At 42.6% G+C, this 24526-nt stretch overlaps 2 protein-coding genes across 3 annotated transcripts in view; one reads left to right on the plus strand and one right to left on the minus strand.

The window, feature by feature from the left end:
* The first annotated feature begins 529 nt into the window (after positions 1-529).
* Positions 530-11396, plus strand: slc40a1 (solute carrier family 40 member 1). Of its 2 annotated transcripts, XR_013963265.1 has the most exons (9): positions 530-818; positions 989-1056; positions 1566-1725; positions 2423-2538; positions 4288-4414; positions 5005-5250; positions 6562-7185; positions 7777-10643; positions 10707-11396. XR_013963265.1 is itself a non-coding variant. In XM_080753633.1 (8 exons), exons 1-8 carry the CDS (start codon positions 785-787, stop codon positions 8094-8096), a joined length of 1695 nt encoding a protein of 564 aa, XP_080609759.1. In that variant the 5' UTR covers positions 530-784; the 3' UTR covers positions 8097-11396. The 2 variants fall into 2 exon arrangements, 1 of the variants encoding a protein (XP_080609759.1); XM_080753633.1 differs by having other exon boundaries at positions 7777-11396.
* A 4907-nt stretch (positions 11397-16303) lies between these two features.
* The window catches only part of wdr75 (WD repeat domain 75), a 32763-nt gene continuing 24540 nt past the window's right edge, over positions 16304-24526 (minus strand). Inside the window, exons 18-21 of the mRNA XM_080752475.1 lie at positions 23007-23066; positions 21837-21986; positions 20590-20681; positions 16304-17532 (exon numbers count right to left, since the gene is read on the minus strand). Coding sequence (XP_080608601.1) covers positions 17328-17532; positions 20590-20681; positions 21837-21986; positions 23007-23066 — 507 coding nt within the window. The 3' untranslated portion in view covers positions 16304-17327. The remainder of the gene's footprint in view (positions 17533-20589; positions 20682-21836; positions 21987-23006; positions 23067-24526) is intronic.

Consider the following 24526-nt stretch of genomic DNA (forward strand, 5'->3'; position numbering starts at 1 on the left):
TTATGCAAAAAATATCATCATAAGACAGTCGGAATAAATAAATACAAATAAAATAGCTAAATGGTATCATCCCATCCATTCAGTCTGCTTGCACAGCCATCAGGGGTTCTTGCAGTGGTGGAAAGTAACTAAGTACATTTACTTAAGTACTTACAGTTCTGAGGTATTGGTACTTTACTTGAGTATTTCCGGTTTTCAGTACTTTTACTTCTACTCCACTACATCTCAGATCCAAATATTGTACTTTTACTGCACTACAATTTTTTTTTACTTTTAGTACTTTAAACAATTTCATGCCAATACCTTTGTACTTTTACAAGAGTACATTTTGAATTCTGGACTTCTACTTCTACAATGCAGTATTGATACTTTTACTTGAGTAGAAAATGTGAGTACTTTTTCCACCACTGGTTTCTTTCTTGTTTACAAACAGTGCACAGTGGGTGCGCGTGCGCAGCAAGGGGCGGGGCCTCCTCTGCTCCATGGTTATAACATGGGAGCTGGGTAAACAGACAGCATTGCAGCAGCGGTCCATCTGAGGAGGATAGGTTTCCCTTTTTATCGCCTATTTCTAGCCTTTTGGACACAAAAAAACAACATTTCTTTCCAACTTCAGCTACAGTGATAGCTAAGTTTGGAGGGGAGGAATAGGGTAGATCAGTCGTTGCCTAGCTTTGTAGATCATTAATCGCATCCATTAAGCATTAATAATAGCCTTCATAAAAGGAGGAGAGAAAAAAACAACAAGCCCAGTATTGACCTATATATTTCCGATTAAATTGCAATGGATAACGCGGGACCTAAGAAGAGTTGTTGTGGTAGGTCGTCGCCTTTCATTCATGGAATGTCACGTTTTTTAGATCGTGTTTTTTTTTTGCACTTGGTTTATTTGTGTGTCCTGCAAAAACATGGGATATTATGGCGCTGATGATCTACTATATCGACTGTCTGGGATAGTGTTTGATTTCCTCCTGCGTTTCCTTTACAGAGTCCACCAGAGACTTCTTCACATCAGCAAAGTTCCTTATTTACATGGGACATGCACTATCGACATGGGTAAGTGAAATAATAGAATTAGACCTATCACAGTATCAATCGCATCCTATTGAGTTATTACAGAAAACAGAAAATTGTAATCATTGTCCATAATGCAACATGTCTTTTTTTGCTACTAGGTGTGTAAAATAATAGGCTTACATACAGAACATAATAATGTAATAACAGGCTACATTGTCATGACAGTGTAATGCCCTATGCCATATTTAACATGTTTTCCAAAAGGTAATTAATGTCCATTTCCACAAATAGGTTGCAAATAGCTCTCCACAACAATGTTAGGCTACCCTAGACAGAATGGGAAACTATATCAGTTTTTCCCTTGCCTTGTGTAACAACAATCCTTGAAAGCAGATATATGGCCTTTATAATTTATTATACAGCAGTAATGCCCGTTATCTAAAACGTGTCCAGTCCACGCACAATGTGTGCTGAGGCAGATAAACATATCAAACTGGACTAATTGAAAACCATATCATAACAATATATATTGTATTGTGTATTTCCAGGGCGACAGAATGTGGAACTTTGCCGTAGCTGTGTTTCTTGTGGAACTTTATGGCAACAGTCTTTTACTCACGGCTGTGTACGGCCTGGTGGTGGCCGGTTCCGTGCTGCTGCTGGGGGCCATCATTGGGGATTGGGTGGACAAAAACGCCAGGCTCAAAGGTAAGGCTTCATTTATTGTAAAATACTAGTGAACAAAAGGGACACCCATTCACTTTGTCTACACATACAATGGCCAAAGTTATGCCATAAGCCTCATAGCTTTTTAAAGACAGTCTCTTGTGGAATGCTTATCCAGAGGAATTTGCCATGGGTAGTATTAGATTAAGGGAGCAGAAAAGTGGGTCCAGCCATGCTGTTGGAAAGGCTCTAATGCAGTGGTTCTCAACCTGTGGCGAGGGACCCCCAGGGGGGGTCCCCAAATTATTTTGGGGGGGTCCCCAGATGATTTGATTAATTTCAAACACTGTTTTCTCACTCAATAGTAAAAGAAAAAGAACATGCCGTATAAGTGTATAGAGGCTATCTGCACATTTATAAAGTGACAATTAAAGGACTTTTAAATAATACCTTTGTAACATGTAACATTGTCCAAATTGTCAAATAGGCCTCGCATTACAAGGCGTTGTGAGTATGTAGATCTGCTATTTTCACAATAGAACCGTGTTATACAAATGTAATGCCTCTCTTCTCTTGGTGCTCATCAGGGTAGGGGGTCCCCAGTTAAAATATGATTATTTTGGGGGTCGCGGCCTGAAAAGGTTGAGAAACACTGCTCTAATGAACTCCCATAACCACACAGATATCTATTGTTTTTGGCCGATATTCCCTAATTCCTCCTGTCCCCCTGTTTTCACAGTGGCCCGGACATCACTGATTGTACAGAACTCCTGTGTCATTTTATGCGGAATCCTTCTCATGGTCGTTTTCCAGTACAAAGAGCAGCTTGACGCCATGTACAATGGATGGCTTCTGGTAAGATCCCTTCAGCACACGCCGCTGTTCTGTAATACGGTGGAAATTTGCTGTGAAAGGCGTTTAACTACTTTCCAACACTATATGTGCAACCCCCTTGACCCCAGGATGAATCGTTATATTAACCACTGCTGATATGATAAGTCCCACGTGAACGACCTTTATGACTGTGGAAACAGTCATTAAAGTTCAATTACTTTAATGATCCCAACACTCCTTGTATTGTTACAAATTATTTACCACAAGTAATATTCAAAAATATATTACTTGCACATGTACATGTATTCATATTCAACAAAAAATGGATTGGTTGAGTTATTGATCACTTATATTGATATATTTGATTTGATTTGAGCAAACATGACATTTAGTGGGGTTATTATGCATTTTTCCATCATGTCACAGAGCAAAGCCATCATATTTAAAATATATATATATATATATATTTTGGGGTATTTTCTGCCTTTATTATATAGAGTATTAGTGAAGATGGACAAGAAACAGGGAGAGAGAGATGGAGAGAGAGATGCTGTCAAGATCGCCAGGGACTCGAACCTATGATGAACTGTCAGGCTACACTATAGCCTATAGGTGCCCGGACCGCAAGGCCAGTGTAGAATACATGTGTCTACCCTTTATCAGGGAATACAAAGTGTTACAGAGTTCTGTCCTTGGTATCTAAGGGCCCTTCATGCTTGTTAAACCATGCAGACTCTCAAATCAAGAATCAAGAAAGGACTTAATTGTCACTTACTCATACAGGTACAAGCAGCAACATGTTGGTGGGATATATGTTCCACAGAGACGTTGCTAACACAAATGTACCGGATATAAAAAATACAACAACATAACACTATGAGTTAACAAAACAACTAGATTAATGTTGTTTTGAGACAGCTGCTTTCCAAAGCGATACCTTGCGGGGTTATCTGTAACAGAGAAACAAACTGTGAGTTGTTGAACTTCAGCATGACCCAACTCTTCACTTGTTCTCAGCGTGGAGTGAAAGGGGGTTCTTTGGCTATGTGAGCGACGGGGAGAGGAGGCTGGTATTTGAGTGTTTGTGGAGGTGGTGGTGGTGGTGGTGGTGGTGGGGGGGGGGGGGGGGTGAAACAGGAGATTGAGTGTCTCTTCCGTGGCGGTGCAGTCAGCAGGTCCTTCTAGGCTGAGAGAGAGAGAGAGAGAGAGAGAGAGAGAGAGAGAGAGAGAAATGACCTGGCCTGTTGATCCAGTTCCATTTGCTCTCCTGGCCAAAGCAGCTGTTCCATAATGTACACACAGAACAACAAACACGACAAGTGAGCCAGTTTGTTAAAACAGTCATGTTGGCCCTGTGGTTGTACAACATTGTTGTGTTGGTTGTTTCTAGACAAAATATGCTAAGCTTTCTGGCCGTGCACTAGTAGGTCTTTATCACTGAGGTCACATGTTGTGTGTTACACGAAGCGGTCATGGTGGACCACATTATCAACAACTGTTTTTTTTTTCTTTTCTTTTTTTTTCTTGAGAATGACATTGATTTATTTTTTTCATGGAATATCATTGCTTTCTTTTGACGTAGAAGGACAGTGATATATTTCATGTTTCTTAATGTATATCTACTACTGTGTCTTTTATATTTTGCACGAGCAAATATCTTTGCAATATCTTTGTTGGTTTTGATAGCTTCAAATCTCTCTGGCAGCATCTCAACCCGGGCACACTCATCAAATTAAAATGGAAATGCTTCCTGTGTTTTTTTTTTTTCAGACGACCTGCTATGTTATGGTCATCACCATAGCCAACATCGCTAACTTGGCGAGCACGGCTATGTCCATCACCATCCAGAGGGACTGGGTGGTGGTGGTTGCGGGACAGGATAGTAGCAAGTTGGCAGGTCAGTCACACACACACACACACACACACACTTTAATCGCTCATAATCGATTTAGGCCTCATGTGATTACTAGTCGTTAGTTCTGCTCAGTGGAACAAAGTCTGATGGAAGTTGAATTCCTCTGTTTTTTATTATGTATAACCCTGAGCTAAGGTTTTACTCTAACTGTTTAAAACCAGACACAAGATGTCTCTTGACAGGGGTTGAAATGACATGACTTTTCTTCATTAAACCTGTACAAACTGCTGGGTGACAAAACGCTCAATATACAAATTATACACTTTGAATTTCCAATGACTTCTGATCCATTGCATGACCCTTTTCTGAAGAAGACCCTCCACCTCATTCCATCGTCAAACAGACAGCTGTAACCAAATTCAAAGTGTATTTTGTCACTGCTGTGCTATACAGAAGCCTAGTACTGTATCTCCCTTGTCCAAAGGGGGATTCTCCCTTTGGAGCAGCATTAGATGTTTGGTTTCCCATATATATGGGACAGAGACCAGGGTTTGAATGGAGGTGGTTACCTCTGCGTTGCCTTATTTTGACCGCTTGCCCTCCCTTCCTTTGCACCTTTCCCCTCAAAACAGACATGAACGCCACGGTCCGGATCATCGACCAGCTGACCAACATCCTGGCGCCCATGCTGGTGGGCCAGATCATGTCCTTCGGCTCCCACTTTGTGGGCTGTGGCTTCATCGCCGGGTGGAACCTAGCGTCCATGTGCCTGGAGTATGCACTGCTGTGGAACGTCTACCAGAAGACCCCAGCGCTGGCTGTCAAGGCCGGTCAGAAGGAGCACAGCCAGGAGCTCAAACAGCTCAGCGCACAGAAAGGTAAGCAGGAGAACTATATAGGTCAGGGGTCTTCAACATTGGGGTCCGGGACCCCTAGGGGGTCCTCAGAGTTACTACAGGGGGTCCTCCAAATCTTTGTGTGACAGAATCCTTTTTTCTCCTTTGTTATATTAACCACTTTGGTTTGGTGTAGAGGGGAAAAAGAGAAGATTAATTACAGAGTGAAAGGTCAAGTTGATCGACTATTGACAGTTCAAGTGGTTAAATATCTGGAAACACAAATTGACATGAATCCAACATACACTGATAATTGTGCTGTCAAACGATGAAACTATATGGAATGGAACCTATGGTTGTGGGGGGTTCCCTGCTTCATCTCTAACTCAACTAAGTGGTCCTTGGCATGAAAACATTGAAGACCCCTGATATACGACACTGGTTCCCAAACGGTGGGTCGGGACCCATTTGTGGGTTGCAGACACATTTTTATGGGTCCCTTTGTTTTTGGTTTCCTACATTTTGTTTTTAAATTATCATTAATGTCTATGAAATTCCATAAATTAGAGCAGGCAGGTCCCAGGCAAACGTCTAATCTCTTTTGGGCCACAAGCTAAAAAGTGTGGGAACCACTGGTATACGATACCACCTCGCTTTATTACTGGTTTTGTTGCAGGATACATCTTTCAGCATTTTCCTTGAGCGAACTGGGGAAAAGTTTTTTTTAAAATCTATTATTCATTGGAGTGACAGTAGACTTTACACTGACACTGTGGAACAACATTTTTGGACCATGTTTTGTTGGCAGGCAAGAATGGTGAAGGTCAAGTTTGAAAAGGAGACTATGTTTTCAGAATAACAATCACGTCAGGAATCCTGCCACATATTATAAGGGCCTGCGGGATTATAAAACTCGCTCTACCTGAAAAGGACAGTGCAAACAGTAATACTAAGTAAACAACAATTGTGTCTTAATTCAGAGTTTTTGTTTGATTGATTGAATACTTTATTAGTCAGAAATGTTAAACGTCACGTGGTACAGTCAAGGCTAAAGGGATAGCAGACAAAAGTCCTGGGGACTTGTTTCTATTGTGGTCCCTCTCTAAACAGCTAAAACACCGATGCTAGATCAAATATCAACTGAGAACTGAGAATTCACGGCCTGGAAATACGAATCTATGATTAGCTGATGATAGAAGTTCACATGATGACAACAAGCCAACTCTTATCTGAGTTCACTGAGCGATTGACATTGGACTGCTGCCTTGTACGACGGACCAGAAACAAAACCTCACTGACCCCATCTCTCTCTCTCCCCCCCCCTCCCTTTTTTTCCCGCCCACCCTTTTGTAGAGTTGGAGAACGGCCAGAGTCCCGAGGAGTCGTTCCAGCCTCTGATGAATGAGAGCTCTGCGGTGGCCAAGGCCGAGTCTCCCAAGGAGATGAGCTGCTGCTACCAGGTGTCTGAGCCTCTGCGGACTCTAAAGTCCGGCTGGGTGGCCTACTACAACCAGTCCATCTTCTTCGCCGGCATGTCCCTGGCCTTCCTCTACATGACGGTGCTGGGCTTCGACTGCATCACCACCGGCTACGCGTACACGCAGGGCCTCAACGGCTCCATGCTCAGCCTGCTCATGGGCGCCTCCGCCATCACGGGCATCTGCGGCACCGTGGCGTTCACCTGGGTGCGCAAGAGGTGCGGGCTGATTCGCACGGGCTTCATCTCCGGCGTCGCCCAGCTGGTCTGCCTCATGCTGTGCGTGGTGTCCGTCTTCTCCCCCGGGAGCCCCTTCGACCTCAGCGTCTTTGACTTCTCGCACCTGATCTCCAAGCCCCTGCCCGACGCCGAGCACATCCTGAATGTGATGACCAGCACCAACGCCACTGTCACGGAGGTGGACCCCACACCGATGCCACTACTGCAGTCCTACATGTCTGTCATTCTGCTGTTTGCTGGGGTCATTGCTGCTAGAGTTGGTGAGTAATGTTACCGCTTACGGACGGCAAAGGCGAGCGCCTATAGAAACTGTCACAAGGTTAGGTTCCACATTAACCCACAGAAATGTGGTGAGTTGCAAAGTAAAGCAAAACATGTAATCCCGATGATCAAGAATGATTACCATAACACATTTCAACAGCAATAATACAGTATAATGAAATACAAGTCATGTTGTAGTTTGGCATAGAAAATTCGAAACTATTTTGTGCAGTTGGCAGATGACAAGACAATGCCTCCTTTATTGGTGTACCGCAGCCTCTATCATAAGCTTGTAAAAGGTACATTTTCTGACGATGACTTCCTAAAAGTGACCCAAACTAGAAAAGGTAGTCCATAGGTTGAAGTTTTCCTCTAGTCAGCGGCGTTAACAGGAAGGTCTCTCCGGATCTGAATGTCAAAGCAATATTGGCAACCTTTGACGCCAATAACATTGGCTGATAATTATCGACTGATTGCTGTGATGCTCCGGTTACAGTTGTTTTTATGTGGCAGTAAAAATACCATTAAAACAGTTGACTGTTGAACCCTCTTAACAAACGTCGACGTCGCTCTCACTTTCCGCTCTCCAGGTCTGTGGTCCTTTGACCTGACTGTGACCCAGCTCATCCAAGAGAATGTGATCGAATCGGAGCGTGGGGTGATCAACGGCGTCCAGAACTCCATGAACTACCTCCTGGACCTCCTGCACTTCATCATGGTGATTCTGGCCCCCAAACCGGAGACCTTCGGCCTCCTGGTGATCATCTCTGTCTCCTTCGTGGCCATGGGCCACCTCATGTACTTTAGGTTTGCGTTCAAGACCCTGGGCAACCGCCTCTTCCTCTGCTGCTCGTCGGAGCAGAAGGAGGAGGCGGTGGACAGCCCCTCACTTCCCACTGCCGCTGTGTAGCCGCCATTAAAGAGACTGTCCCACGGTACATATATATATCTCAGAAGCCTTCCCTCACACTTGCTCCTGCTCTGTCCATCTCACTAACATGCTTGCTTGCTATCCAGTCAGAAAACTAACGCCGATAATGTAAGCCACGTCTAATGGTGGAAACCTGCGTGAGCTGTTGTTGTAAGCTGTTGATGCAGGAGTAACCATTAGCAGAGCGAGGTGAGTAGGTTGCTTACTCGCCGTCAGAGAAAACTAACCCATTCTAGAATAGGTCGCAGCTTGGATAAGCTCTCGCTCTCTTACCCTGGTGCACAGGATAAGAGAGTTCAAAACTCAGCACCCTTCCGCCGTAGGCCTGCAGGCTACGGCCGATTGGTGGACCTCAGCCACGGTTTAAGAAACCTGGGGAAAAGGCACTGTAAAATAGATAATCTCCCCGAGGCCTTGATCTGGCTGTATGGTCTTTACATGGTGCTTCAGTTTAAGAAAGGGCAAAATGGGGAGAAATAGCACAGATATTTTAAGCATGCTTTGTGGCTCGAGTACAGAGGAACTGCGGATCTCATAAAGCAGATCATTCCTCTGTTTAGTGTTTTGACATCTAACTCGTATCTGGTTCTCAGTCATTATGTTGGTGCTGTAGCCTTTCCTTCTAGTCGCCATTTCTCCTCTTATAGTCAAGTGTTGCTTTTGACAGCTTAAGCAAATGATTGTAGCGTTGGTGGCTTCCTTCAGGGGGGTTTAATGCTCTTGCTCATTTAACCAAACGCAAAGCTGGGATCAAGGCTCTTTAATACATGGTTAAAAGGGTTATGCAAACTATTTATTCAGGAAATGGTGGGCTGTTGTTGTTGTTGTCGTTGTTTTTTTCTTTTCTTTTTTTTTATAAATGTATCATCAGTATTGTCTCGGTTGTGCCATAACAGACAGAAATGGAAAATCCTATGCATCCACATCATCCATAACGCTCTCAGCTCTCTTAAGTACCAAAGTGGAAGTCCTTATATGGCATGAAAGGAAGTGAGGGAAGACCAATTTATCTATATAAAGCATTCCAAATACACTTTTTTTATGTCGACGACTTGTGTGAGTTCTCTAAAGCCTAAAACAGCGACACTTTGTGCAGTTAGGCTTACCACTTTCGTAAACCCCATAGTGCACCTAAATATTTTCAACATACTGTTGATATTGTACATTGTTTCTTTTTACTAGTAGTTTACAATGTGACTGTTGTGTCGCCAATAGAGTTGTGTGTGTTTGAGTTCTAATCATGATTGTTGTTACACAGGCACTTTAAGAGATTGACATCTATCCATGAACCCACTAGATCAGATCATCAGGTATATTGTTAACGTTTTCCCCCCCTTGTTTTGCACACGGCTGAAATCCTGACCTCCGCTCTTGCACAATCGTCTCCCCTCCCAGTTTTAGGTTACCTTGCAGTCTATTCCAGACAGTTTAAAAACAAGGCACATGGCAAAAATGTTGGACTCCATGCTCTCACATGGGGGAAAAACTACCTTTTCCTGTGGATAACCTTGAATAGCCCCCGCCTCGCTCCCTGTGGCGGCCTCAAATACCCCATCTCCAGTTATACCGCCCAGTCAGCAATCCTTAAGCTGTCTCAGTTTACCACTTCTGCCTGCCAACAAACCCTAGACCGGTGCTTTTTTGCTCATCTAGTATTATTGGTGTTTATGCTGTACGTATCTTCCAACTTCTGTTGAAAGTACACGTGAAGTAAGAAATTGGAATAATGCCTAATTTTCTCTCCGTAGAGCGACGAGCTAAACGTCGACAAGAGGCACCGTTGTGCGAGTGTCTTATACAGATTAAGTGTTCTATTTTGAGCAAAACAGTATCCCACAAAGGCATGCGAGCAATCAAGAGCTTTGGCAGAAATGTTCATATTTGTCAAGTAAATGTTTCAGTATGGCTCCTGCAATTAAATCCTTTATCGCCGAGTTGTGTGTATATAGGCTGTAAAGTCTTTATAAGGTGTTATTATAACAGCCGGACATCGGCGTGCAGACTTCCTTCGTGTCTGTAAATAACTAAATCAACGTGAAGTAAATGGAGGCGAATCCTAAATATTTACAAAAGTAGCAGCACAAACTGACCTATAAACACCATTGCAGTGGTTTCTTAAGCCTTATACTCCAAACTTGCCTTGACAGCTGTTTTGTATGCGCACACACACACACACACACACACACACACACACACACACACACACACACACACGCACAGAGGTTCAGGTTAGGCTCCAAGGTCTAGGTTATTAGTCCACCACCGCACTCTTGAAAGCCCTTAGCCAGTCTGACTTTGATGGCGGGGAGCAAAAATATTAGGGTTGGAAACAGAGGCAGCCCAGAACAGATGTGGAGCACAGTAGGACCATTCATCTTTGCCCAGGTTTTCTGTTCAGCCTGCTGGGAGGTGGTGGTTGAGTCAGAGGTGTGGTGGAGGTGTCCTGCACAATTATGGTGTTCCACGGCACAATCTAGACTCGGCTCTCGTCCTAGGGCAGTGTTTCTCAAACTTTCACGTTTCAAGGTCTCCCCTTAACTATGGCAGTGTACAACGGGTTCATTTGGTTCCATTTGTACACTGCCAGAGTTACAGACTTGTATGGGTCAATTTAGACCCCCCTAAAGGAACCCACAGAGTCCCTGGAATCCACTTTGAGAACCACTGTTCTAGGGCTATGGCCTGGACAAAGCCACACATCTGTCATTTGTCAGAATGCCGATTCAGGAATATATTTCTATGTACATGGCCATATACTGTATGTAATATTAGCTATTCTTCCACCATTCAAACAAACTGCCAGTCAGTATAAACAGTGAAATACAGGTTTTGAAAATAATAACAAATATATACACACATAAACAGTATACCGGTATATACATCTTTTGTGTGCTGTTGTCGGATTATACTTTTCTTGTCTGGAACAATGTTTTCTTTTCTTTTTTACATTTGTTTTTATATACCTAGTGTTAACATTTTGTTTTTAATTGAGGTTTTCTTATCGATTTCTTTGTGAAATTGTTTTCTCTGCCTCCTGTATACAAAGCAATCCTCTTTCAATAGGCTTGTAATTTTGAGCGCAAAGATGCATATGTATCATGCTTATATAGATATCGCCAGTGTTATTGTATAATTAATTAGTTAAGTAGACAAAAACATAAAATCAGCGAATAATCAAAGCTTGTAGTACTGAAAGTAAATTAATTTTGTAACAATCGCACTCCATTGAAGATGAGGATGTTTATTATGGCTTGTATTGCATGAGGTCAATTCAATAAAGAAAACCATATCAACAGTCTGCTTCCCAAGATGTCTGATTGTAAATACATATTTTTGTCTATAAAGTGCAATAGACTAAATGATCCATTGTTTGTTTAATACAGTGTTTCTCAATATTTTTGGGGCAAGTGCCCCCTATCCAATAGCCAGGTCCCTTATCACCCCAACACCCAATTAAAAGCTTAATTGGTTAGTCAGTATCATGCCAGTGTCATGCCCCCCTTTAATAAACACTGCTTCCAGTTCCCTCCAAACTTCCCTGTACGCCCCCCTGGGGAGTCTGTAGCCCCATTTCCACTGTAGGGCCAACCCAGAACTAGAACCAGAACTTTCCAGAACCATGAACCTTCAAGAACCAGTGAAGTTCCGGGACCAAGTTCTGCTTACGTTTCCATATAACCAGAACTAACTGGGAAGGTCCCAAGAAAAAACTATGGGATCTCCCATAGGTTCCCAGAACTAAAGTTTAGTTCTACCTCAGGAGCAGGACCTACAAACGGTTCCAGGAACCTTGTCTGGAACCGGGCCGTACGCAATGGAAACAAAACCAGAACCAAAAACATAGGTTCAGGTTCCTGAAAGTTCTGGTTCCACCTTGCAGTGGAAAAGGGGCTTGTGTCGCCCCCGTTCAGAAACAGTAGTTTAATTTGTAGTGCTCAGCAATGTCTGGATTGTTAATTTAACACTGAAAGTGAAAACCTTTATCTGTAAGGGGCAGTTTTTATACTTACAGAGTTAAAATGAACACTGGATTTCTGTCTCAACAAAATGACAGGTGAGTGAACGGTCCCCCTCATTTGGAAGAAGGAATGTAAAGTCTGCAGAGAGGCACTCTTTGGGAAAAGCCTGATCTGAGGGTTGTGTCGCCAGCGCCCGAGGCCTAGCCCAGGGGCGTCAATTGGGTATGGCAAGGGTATGCAGCTGCCATACCCTCGGTCGAGGGGGGAAAATAAAAGTTACTTTTAAATATAAATCTGTGAATGTCTCTTTGTCTATCTGCGCTGGTTGTCTTGGTTATTGTTGTTAAATTACAATAAAATAACTACAAATGCAAAATTTAACAAAATGGTCACTTTAACAAGGTATTATAATTATATTCTCCACACTTGTATTCTCCCCAGCTTGACAAAATGGTATATTCCCAGCTTCCCAGGTTCCGCAGGTCAGCTGCACAGGTGCAATGCATTATTGTTAATTGTGGCACGTTTACTAACATGCCAAGTTTAGCTGCACTTGAAAACCAATCCAGGCTGCCATATCCAGCAGTTTCTTTTTTTTTTCAGACATTGTGAAAATAGCAGATCTACATGCTCACAATGCCTCGCAGCGCAAGGCATTGTGAGCAGATCTGCTATTTTCACAATAGAACCGTGTTATCCAAAATGTAATGCCTATTTTCCATGAGGACTCCCATCTTTAGTCATACCCTAGCTTTTGCTGAACTGACGCCACTGGCCTAGCCGCCTGCAAAGGGTCACATTCCACCCAGAGGGTTAGCTGGTAATTTTCCCCGGAATCCCTTTTTTCAACCAGCCATGAGTTAAACAGACTGACTCTAAGCTGAGCTGGGTGACCTGAACTTAGCTTGGTGAAAAGCCAAGGGTTTCTCTTGACTCAGGTGACAGAGGATTGTTGTAGTGATCCACAGAACTTGGCTCAGCCTTGTGGCTGTGAGGCACCACCTGACCTTCCAGGGAGACTCCTGACTAGATTTAGGTTCTGCATGAGCAAGGGGGGGGGGGAGAAGTGGGACTGAGTACTAGGGCCCAAGGTGGAGGGTCCTTCATTGTTTTATACTTTAGCTATTGAAAAATAGCACTGCTATTTTTGAAAAGTCGTGAAAATGTGTGCACATCTTTAAACATATGTATTTTTTACATTTGTCACTCAAATTCTGCTTCTGGGTGGTCCCTGGAACATCATATTTTGAGATGGGGGTCCGTGGCCAAATACATATAATTGTGGGGGTCCTTCACATGAAAAGGTTTGAGCACCACTGACATAGAGGGGTGATAGTGCATGCACAAATCCACTCTAGCCCAGGTGCTGGACAAACGGCAATACAAGAGAAGGATAGAGTCCGCAACACTGGTAATACTCAGCTCTGCTTTATTGCTTCAACGTTTCGATCCGTTTGGATCTTCTTCACCACTGACATAGAAACATAGGTTTTTCAAAAAACCTAAAGGGATTTGAAATATTCAAAGACTTGAAATTTACGTGACTTTTCAAAAATAGCAGATCTACAAGCTCGCAGCGTGGCACTCGGTGCCACGCTGTGAGCTTGTATATCTGCTATTTTTCAATAGTTAAAGCACAAAATAATACGTTTCCAGTTTAAATGGGTTAAACCCCCTCCCCCTATGAAGAACATTCATGGGGGAATCCTTGTACCCAAGGCCCAAAATTTGGTGCGACACCCCTGTGCATAAGCTTGGTGCTACTGTGCTCCTTCCTAACTTGTGAAAGGATTTAAACATTGACGATGCAGGGAGTGTCAGTGCAGTTCCCGTTGTGTGTCTACTCTGTACTCCTCAAAGATGGGACAGGATGGTCTGTAGAAGGTTTTCTGCAGAAGGTTTACCTCGTCAAGTGATGTACTGTATAACAATACACTCTGGGAATCAAAGATCAAGTTATTTTTTGTCGCTCACTCAGGTACAAGTTGCTAAATGTTTGTGTGGTATGTTCTGCAAGACTGTGTTAACAGCAATACAATATAACTACAAGATAATAATACTGGACTGTAATGAAATGCAACCTGGGAATAAGTTCACAGCCGTTACACAAGCCTCTCATACATGTACAGTAAAAAAAAAAGAAGAAAAGAAAGGACCCTTAGTCAGAGGAGTCCAATGTCTACATAAAGGAACTAGGACTCAAGATAAGTGTGCACACTGGAGATAAGATCCTATTCATGCACATGATTTCAAACACTTTTGAAACACTGAACGCTCATTTGGAAATGGACTTTTCTCTAAAGCTGAATTCAGCACGCTTTATAGCAGTTACTGTGCTGAGTCTTTAAGGCCTTTACAATCAATAAAATGATAATCGATTCGTAGAAGCTGCACTTTCCAGGAACACTTGGCTTCATTATTGAACGATCGGTCTTACTGTTTGCATACTGTATGATCAATATTAAAGAGATAGTTCACCCAAAAAATAACTTTTTTTCTATTGATTACTGACCCCATAATCGTGGATATTTTTTGTTTTTGTACTCCTAAGCCAATAATTTGATGACCGACAGCGGTTCCCTGTGGAGACACAAAGGAGGCTTTTTGTGTCTCTATAGGAAACCAGAGCTGGTCATTAAATTATATTTTTTGTATTATTTTCATATATGTTTTTGGGGGATTCTTTGCATTTACTGACAGATTACAGGAGACTGACAGGAAACGGGGAGAGAGAGAAGGGTCAGTGACACACAGCAAAGGTCTGCGGGAGCGGGAGTCGATGGGTGCCCGGACCGTTACCCTGGCCGAATTGGCTTATGAAAATGTCAAAAACAAAACAATATCCATGAATTCTCCATGGGGTGACTGATCGATAGGAAAAAAAAAACATTTTGGGGGTGAACTATCCCTTTAACCACTGCTCCATACAGCTGCTATGGGCCAAATATGAATCCTGAACACAGAAATAGAGAACATTTTAAACATTTTGCACCAATAACTGCATTATTACGCATGGTTCTACCAGAGGATAGCCATCAGAGAGGGTCAGTCTCAAATTATAATTTTTTTATTATTTGGGGCTATTTTGCCTTTATTTGGTATTATTTGGGGCTTTTTTTGCCTTTGTGTGTGCGCCCGGAGCTACTTTCACAAACTGCTGGACCAATCAACACCAGATAAGTTGAGCGCATTACCAGTAGGTCAAAGAAGTATCTCCACTGATTTGTCTGTAATAATTTTTGAATTGCAATGAAAGTCAGTGGGTTTGGATCAGGTTGAAACCTTGCCCTTTGACATATAGTCATGTCTGAGAACGACATATTATTTGCTCTTATGTTGGCCGAGACCCTCTCCATTAAATGCTTGACTGCCTTGCAAAGACCAAATTGCAGGATGTTTAATTGCCAAAGGATTGTTCTATATGTGTTCCATCCACCAAGGATTTATGGTGTGCGACACACCAATATAGACAAGAAAATAAAATAAACTGTTGACGCGATCAGTTACTTTTGAGTGAGACGCAGTATACATTCCACTGTCAGTTTTTTAAGGTCACAGATTTGGTACCTTCATTTTTGTCACATGACAGTTTGACTACAGTGCTGCCAGCCCACTGCATTAGATCTCAATCAGTGAGCACTTGACACAAACAGGAAGTGAAAAATGCTGAAAGGTTATAACTTGTTCAAAAGGGAAGCCTAGTATAGATTTCAAAGTTCCAACGGCTGTATACGTACAGTATATTATTTCTCCCACCATATGCTCTTTTCTCCAATCTGTTTCAAGCAGAAATTCATCATCAGGTCATTTGAGACAATTTACATGGGTCATCACAGTTCACAATCTCATTTGATAGTTCTCATTACAGCGGCAGGCAACAGTTGCACAAGTCATAGTTAACTGGTTTATACGCCCCCAAGACATGTCTATTATTATACAGGCATACCATTTTAACTTGCATTTCTGTAGGCCTACTTGTGCTTTTATACTCGTTCCCCAATATGAAATATATGATCGCTACAGTTAAGAGGCTTTTTCCTGCCATTACGACCAGATCATTCAATAAAGATGCACAAACATCAAATAATGGTATAGTGTCTAGACTCTAGACCAGGATTCATTTGAAATGAGAGCTCTCCGTTTATAGGAGAAAAATAATTATCAGACAGCTTTAATCAAAACAGATCCATTTATTACAACATAACTTCTAGAAAAGCATATGGGATTGTACATAATTATGTGTGTAGTATACTGTATGTCTATGTCATAGGGCTGCACAATTATGGCGAGAATTATAATCCTGATTTTGCTCTCAACATTGCAATTAATAGCGATTATTCTTATAGATTTCTGAGAAAATATGATTATTATTTTCTCAATGCCTTTGTTGTTCACTAGAACCATATCCATGGTCAAATAGTATGTAATGGCCTCTGATTTTATTGCGTCTCTGTGTGCCTGACAGATGGGGAGAGGGGTTGTACAATGTTCTGGTTATTAAACCTTGTGTAACCATGGCGAGGGCAAGGTGCTACGGCAGACAAAATAAGATTAATCGCTAAGCTTCACGACTACGTCATTGTGAAACACAAAATCGGATAAGATGAATGAAACTAATGGGTACACATTATTGTGTATCATTATTTTATGCTTTAAGTATTGAAAAATAGCAGATATACAAGCTCACAGCGCGGCACCGAGTGCCGCGCTGCGAGCTTGTAGATCTGCTATTTTAGAAAAATTGTGAAAATTAGAATTTTGACCCGATTCTATAAGTGTCTTTTGATTCCTTCTAAGACTTTTTGAAAAACCTATGTTTCTATGTCAGCAATCTGGCTAGCCATCGTCAAAGAAAGGGTCCTTTTCACATAACTGGAGCTCAGTTAGTCTGTCCTTGAGAGAGACTACTATGTCAGTGGTTCTCAAACCTTTTCATGTGAAGGACCCCCAAACTGATATGTATTTGGCCACGGACCCCCCATCTCAAAATATCTAGTTCCAGGGACCCCCCAGAGGCAAAATCTAAGTTACAAACGTTCGCTAAGATTTGCACACATTTTCACAACTTTTTCAAAAATAGCAGATCTACAAGCTCGCAGCCCGGCACTCGGTGCAGCGCTGTGAGCTTGTATGTCAGCTATTTTTCAATAGCTAAAGCATTCAATAATTCTAGGCCTAAATGGGTTAATCCCCCCGCAAATCATTGTGCAGCCCTACTATAAATGTCTGTGGTTGTGCACGGCCGTGCACGTTACGAGTCCAGGATGTTGCTGAACCAGCTGTGATCCAGCTTCTTGACTTTCCTCAGTTCCTTCTCCTGGGCTCTGGTGAGGGCGGGGGGCCCAAGCGACGTGGTCACCTGCTCCGGCCTTTTGGCGGTCGGCTCCATTTCCCCCTCGGAGTCCTCTTCCTCTTTCTCGCTCTCCATTTCCTCATCTCTGGGTTCATTTTCCTCTCTGAGACCAAGCGAAGAAAAAGAAAACAGCACGAGTCACAGGGAGTTTGGCATGATTCAGCACATTTTCCAAAAGATAAACAGGAAACTACTGATTGTTCCCACATTCGAAGCCTCCTTTTTTTTGTAACCCTTCCAGATTTGCTGAATCACCTTGACATTTAGTTGCATTGTGTCTGCTCATGATACCAAAGGCCTCGTCGGGGTTGTCACACTTTGAGAGAACTTTCCAGGACATACGACCCACAACTATACTGATAGTCATTATCATATATTCATATTCGATAATATGGTATTAATAAGATAAGCTAATCTTTATTGTCCACAATATAGAAATGTGCCTCTGCCTTCACAGGTTAACAACTTATTTAGGGTGCACAACCAGTAACTTTGTGAGGCACCACAATACAATTTCCCATTGTAAATGCATATACCTCGCCTGAAAAGTCCTACTTTGTGAAAACCACTACAACATATTTTTCAGGAACACAGGATTATTATTATTATTTGGTCACTTTTCATATCTTTTCCATGACCTTCGTCGTCTTGCGCTACTCTCCCTCTCCTAACCTGGGAAGAGCAACGGACTGAGCTCGTGCTTCCTTCAATGCACGAGGAGTCCAATCTGCTTCTTTTCACCTGACGGGGAAGTTTTCCCAGTAGGACGTAGCGCATGGAAGGAACACGTTATTCCAACCAGTTCCTTTCCCCTCATCAGAAGTTCCCTATGTGATCGAAGCATTGCTCAATATATAATAAGACCATATAAAGTGGCCTTAATTTCTCACACACACACACACACACACACACACACACACACACACACACACACACACACACACACACACACACACACACACACACACACACACACACACACACACACACACACACACACACACACACACACACACACACACGGTACTTGTTGTTTGTCATATCTTGTTTGAATTCCATGTTTAAAAGTTATACCATGTAACTTTTTTTTATAAAACAAATCTTAAAATTGTCCTAACTGTTAAATCGCTAAAGTTTTAGAACACCCACTCCGTTATTTTCAGCTTCTAAAGCCTTCTCTTTATATGTTTTCTATGAGCCGTGAGGGGGGGAGAATTTCGCGGCAAAATTACGTCATCTGCATCATCTGTATACGTTGTGTATACGTTGGCCAATCACATCGCGGATCATACATACATGATACACTACTGGCCAATCACAGCGTATCTGCCGTCTCTTCAGGAAGTAGCCTCCCTCAGCTAGTGTTTACCATGGTGAAGGATTCTTAACCTCTTAATCCCCAAATCCTGGCCAGAAAATAACGTTCTACCCCTCCACGGATTCGTATCGGTCGCGGTGGTTTGCGGCGCCGCTCCGCTGGTCCGCGACGACTCCGGGCGAAAAACGGACGAAAAAAGCAATACCGCTACTGACCACTAGTTTAGCAACTTACAAGTATAAGCCCTATATGGGTTTCCTTTCTCCGCTGCACTTATTTCAATGCGTTTTACATGTGCCAGCAGAGTGCGCAAGTACTGCGTTTGGCGATACAATACATGGACAATATTGGTTCATTCATGGCGATACGATACGATTCAATCATTTAAAATCGATATAGCCGTAGTAACTATTTAGCAAAGAAATTAAATGTGTGAAACGTGTCAATAGTACAGGTTTTTAAGGGAAAAGCTATTATTATGGATGAAAATAAGTAAATACCGGTACTGTGATTCTCTAGCAAATACATGGACATTATATTTCGACACATATGGACAAACCTGCACCTTGACATGAACACAGAGATTACACAAAGTTATCGATAGAACAAGAGTAGCTATATGGAATTGAACATTTTATTTTCCCTCTTAAAATTGCTAAATACAAGGCAAAATACTTAAGTTTCCATTTAATCGATTATCTGCTGGTGCATACTTGTGCAAGGAGCAAGTTGGCACCTCGACAGAGTGCAGTTCTAGTTTAATAATGTTAACCTTGTACTGTTTATTGTGTAAACAAATAAATCAAAAATCAATAAAGCAGAGAACATTGTGTGCAGGCGTACGGATGTTTGTGTGAATATTTCATCTAAGGGGATTTACCGGCACCACAAACCTTTATCGAGAGTGTGCATGTGATCTCTCCTTGCACACCAGACAAAGGACAAGGACCTTCAAGCTGGAGACTGGTTTGTAGTGACAATTCTTTTCACATCATTGTTCAACACACACTGCCAGGTTTCATAGCCCTTGATTATTGAATGCTTTAACTATTGAAAAATAGCAGATATACAAGCTCACAGCGCGGCACTCGGTGCCGCGCTGCGAGCTTGTATATCTGCTATTTTTGAAAAATCGTGAACATTAGAATTTTGACCCGATTCTATAAGTGTCTTTTGAATCCTTCTAAGATTTTTTGGAAAAACCCTATGTTTCTATGTCAGCAATCTGGCCAGCCATTGTCAAAGAAAAGGTCCTTTTCACTTAACTGGAGCTCAGTTAGTCTGTTCTTGAGAGACTACCATGTCAGTGGTTCTCAATCATGTGAAGGACCCCCAAGATGATATGTATTTGGCCACGGACCCCCATCTCAAAATATTTAGTTCCAGGGACCCCCCAGAAGCAAAATTTGAGTTACAAATGTTCGCTTTGAAAATCCATATATTCAAAGATTTGCACACATTTTCACGACTTTTTCAAAAATAGCAGATCTACAAGCTCGCAGCGCGGCACTCGGTGCCGCGCTGTGAGCTTGTATATCTGCTATTTTTCACTGGTTAAAGCATTCAATAATTCTAGGCCTAAACGGGTTAAGGCTTCCTGTACACTGAAAGCTCTGTAATAATAAAGACTTCTTCTCTCAAATGATTGCAGTCGGGCAGAAACTTTGTATCCCCATTAAAAGTTTCATTTATCAATGAAAAGTATTAACAAGAGCTCGTGACAAAACATTAACTACATTGGATCCATTTGAACCGATTCTTTCTTCCATTTATTAAAAATGTATGGTTTCGGAAACTCAAGGTTTCAGCCTGACACCGACAATAATGCTTTCATTGACTTACCTGGCGTCTGTGGCTGACATGAGGAGAGAACGAGTGAACATGGAACAGAGGACGGATGTGGAGGGGAGCACATGGGCCGGACTGTGGAGGAACTGCCACAAAAAAAAAAAAAAAGGATGACAAAGATACAGTATATCACTGACACTGAAGCCAGAACGTGTCTGTTCTGAGGTAGTCCAAAATGTTTGTTTAAATCAGGGGTCTTCAACGTTTTCAGGCCAAGGACCCCGTAGCTGAGAGAGAGAGAGATGAAGCAGGGACCCCCAGATTCCATATAGTTTCATCGTTTGACAGCACAATCATCAGTGTATTTTGGATTCATGTCAAGTGGTGTTATCAGATATTTAACCACTTGAACCGTCAATACTTAATAAACTTTACCTTTCACTCTGTACTTAGTGTGCACCAAACCTCTTTGCCGAAAATAGCCGACTCTGAGGACCCCTCGGGGTCCCGGACCCCCTGTTGAAGACCCCTGGTTTAAATAGAATCTTCAATGCTTATTTTGATCTTTTTAGTCAGTAGACAAAACATAAATGAGACGGCAGACATGATTGTGGAGGACACGGGTTGTGTTGTAGGAACCCAGAACATTGTGATTATGTGACTATGCACAAACACTGTTGTTACTTGTGCACTCAAATGCTTATTTCCTTCACAAAAACATATTTTCATTTTAAATCCGGGGATTAACGATTGTAACATTTTAAATAAAACAATTCACAGGAGGAGTGATCACCCCATGTGCACAGTGCGCGCGCGCACACACAACACACACACACAACACACACACACACACACACACACACACACACACACACACACACACACACACACACACACACACACACACTTTTTTCCAAGTCAAGGAGACCTGAGTTCAATAATATCTTTTTTCCTCTTTTTTTTGGTCACATTCCAAAGACAATAATTTGATTACAATAGATTCCGAATGGAATGCATTTGGGTCCCCATCCGGAATCAATGGGCGTAAATTTTACTAGAATCAACTTTTTGTCTTAGGAATGCAACAATTACAAAAAAAGGATTATTGAATTCAAGTCTCCATGGCGTGAATAATCAACAGAAAAAGTAATTTTGGGGGTGAACTACTGACTCCTTTAACCACTTTCAGCGTGTCACATCATGACGCGTTGATCTACCGCTTTTTGCTATTTTTAAAAACAGGGCAGTGAGTGACAGAGAGGTTGTAATGTAATGTATTTCTGTAGCACTGTAATGCTCACCTCCTTGACAGCCGCGGAGGCCTGTGGGAGCTGCGTTCTCTCCGCAGACAAACTGCTCAGTGGCTCTGGTTTGTCCTGCTGTTGCTGGTGGTTGTGTTTGCCCAGCAACAGGTAGAACGGCGTCGCCGCAACGCTGTCCTCAATCACCAGCTTGAAACAGGGGAGGAAAACCCACCAGCCATGTCAGAATGGACGAGCACTGCAACCAAAGCAGTCAAAGAGCCTGCCTGGACCCCGGAACTGGTCACTGACCAACATTTACGTTTTATAATATGCTCGCAGGGGTGTCACACCAAATTCTGGGCCCTGGGTGCAAGGATTCACTGCGGGCCCGCCATACCATGAATGTTCTTCATAAAGGGGAGGGGGTTTAACCCATTTAGACTGGGAATGCATAATTACGCATTATGTTGTGCTTTAACTATTGAAAAATAGCAGATCTACAAGCTCACAGCGTGGCACTCGGTGCCGCGCTGTGAGCTTGTAGATCTGCTATTTTTGAAAAATTATGATGTGTGCAAGTCTTTGAATATTTCAAATCCTCTTAAGGTTTTCTATGTCAGTGGTGCTCAAACCTTTTCATGTGAAGGACCCCCTTGGCCATGGACCCCCATCTCAAATTATTTAGTTCCAGGGACCCCCCAGAAGCAAGATTTGAGTTACAAATGTTCGCTTAAAAAATGCATATACTACTACTAACACTTGCACACATTTTCACGAATTCTCAAAAATAGCAGATCTAAAAGCTCGAAACCTCGGCACAGAGCTTGTATGTCTGCTATTTTTCAAAAGCTAAAGTACTGTATAAAATAATTACGGCCCCTCCACCTTGGGCCCTAGTAACTCAGTCCCCCCCCCCCTTGTGACGCCCCTGTATGCTCGTATGTAGGTCAGATGGGGGCATGGGAGGATCTTATATAGCTGTACACTGTTAAACTGTATGGTATTGTCGTTGTTGGGACTTGTCTTATGTGGCCTGCATGGTATGTGTGTCCACACTCTTGTCGGTCACTGTGACCAGGTCTTTGTGTAATAAGGCTGAGAGTGCTCCTGGCACAAGCATTTCATTGTATCTGTACCTGTATGGATATGTGTGACAATAAAACTGAACCTGAGCCTCTATACAGACAGACGGGAGTTTAATAGTCCTTGACTGAGATAGGAATCTACCTGTTTGATAGAAGCCATCAGGCGTTCTTCTTCAACTTTGGTAAGGAACGTCATCAGATCCTGGAAAGGAGAGCCCATATCAGCTAAACACACACGCACAAAGTTCTAATGCAAGTTACCCTCGTATCGTTACTCAGCACATTTTAATAACATTTAACATGACACCGTGTTCACACCAAAAGTTCAAGGAAATGATCAACAACTAAACAAACCAGCAGGGCACGTTTTACAAAGTTGGCGCAATTGACAAGACTGTAAATGTAAGCCTTGCAGATGCATTTTCTCTCTGGACTCTCTTGACGTTGACAATTACATTTCTGTTTGGCTTTTAGACTTTGAAGTTGCACATGGCCATTATGACACATAACTTAAATATAAAAAGAAATTACTGACATATTTGACAACTTTATACTTAAAATAGAACATTGATAGTAGTGGAAATAGCCGATCTACCAGCTCATCGTGACGCGTTGTGTGCTTGTAGATCTGCCATTTCCACTATTGATTGCGACCGAAGGTCGCATATACTCTGAAGAACCGTGTCGCTTGAGTGACCTTCCTTCCGTATCCTCGTGACCTTCCTTCCGTATCCTCTGTGATGTCAGTGTGATGTCAGCGAGTTGTGACATCACTTCCTGTACAGGGCGGCTACACAAAATGTGGATAACACTATATATGGAGATAGTCCAGTCCATCATGTCATATGGGACTACCGTCATAGACAGTAGCCATTGTTAGGCCGGAGTCAATGGCTGTCTGTCTGACTGTCTGTACAGGAAGTGATGTCACATGACATACTTTTTATATATATATGTAAATATGGGGGCGTCTGTGTTAAGAACGTTTCGTTGTTAAGCTCAACGTTGGGCATTTGGACCTATACATGGAGAAATGGAGCGAAATTTGTTTGGCCTAAACATGGAGATGTGGAGAACACTATATATGGAGAAAGTCCATTCCATCATGGCATATGGGACTACCGTCATAGACAGTAGCCATTGTTAGGCCAACTCAATGGACTGAGTCAAGCTCAACGTTGGGCATTTGGACCTATACATGGAGAAATGGAGGGAATCTGTTTGGCCTAAACATGGAGATGTCATATGGAACTACCGTCATAGACAGTAGCCATTGTTAGGTCGGAGTCAATGGCTGTCTGTCTGACTGTCTGTACAGGAAGTGATGTCACATGACATACTTTTTATGCCCATATATGAGTCCTTCTGTACCACATCTCCATGTTTAGGCAAACTCCACACAGAAAGGCCCTATCGCCAACCCAACCTAGGGTGTGAGCGATAGGGCCTTTCTGTGTGGAGTTTGCATGTTCTTCCCGTGTCTCCTAGGGTTGATACCCTCACAAAAACATGAACAAACTCCCCCCAGAATGACAACAACTAGAATCGTCAGAGAAACGCTGTGGTTGGCCAGATGGTCAAGAATTGGCGCGACCTCGCCCTTTAGGGCGAGGTTGCATGTCACCCTGAGGTCGCATTCCACCCTCAGGTGTCTTACTAGTA

This window comes from Nannobrachium achirus, assembly GCF_963921795.1.
Source record: "Nannobrachium achirus genome assembly, chromosome: 22".
Taxonomy (NCBI): domain Eukaryota; kingdom Metazoa; phylum Chordata; class Actinopteri; order Myctophiformes; family Myctophidae; genus Nannobrachium; species Nannobrachium achirus.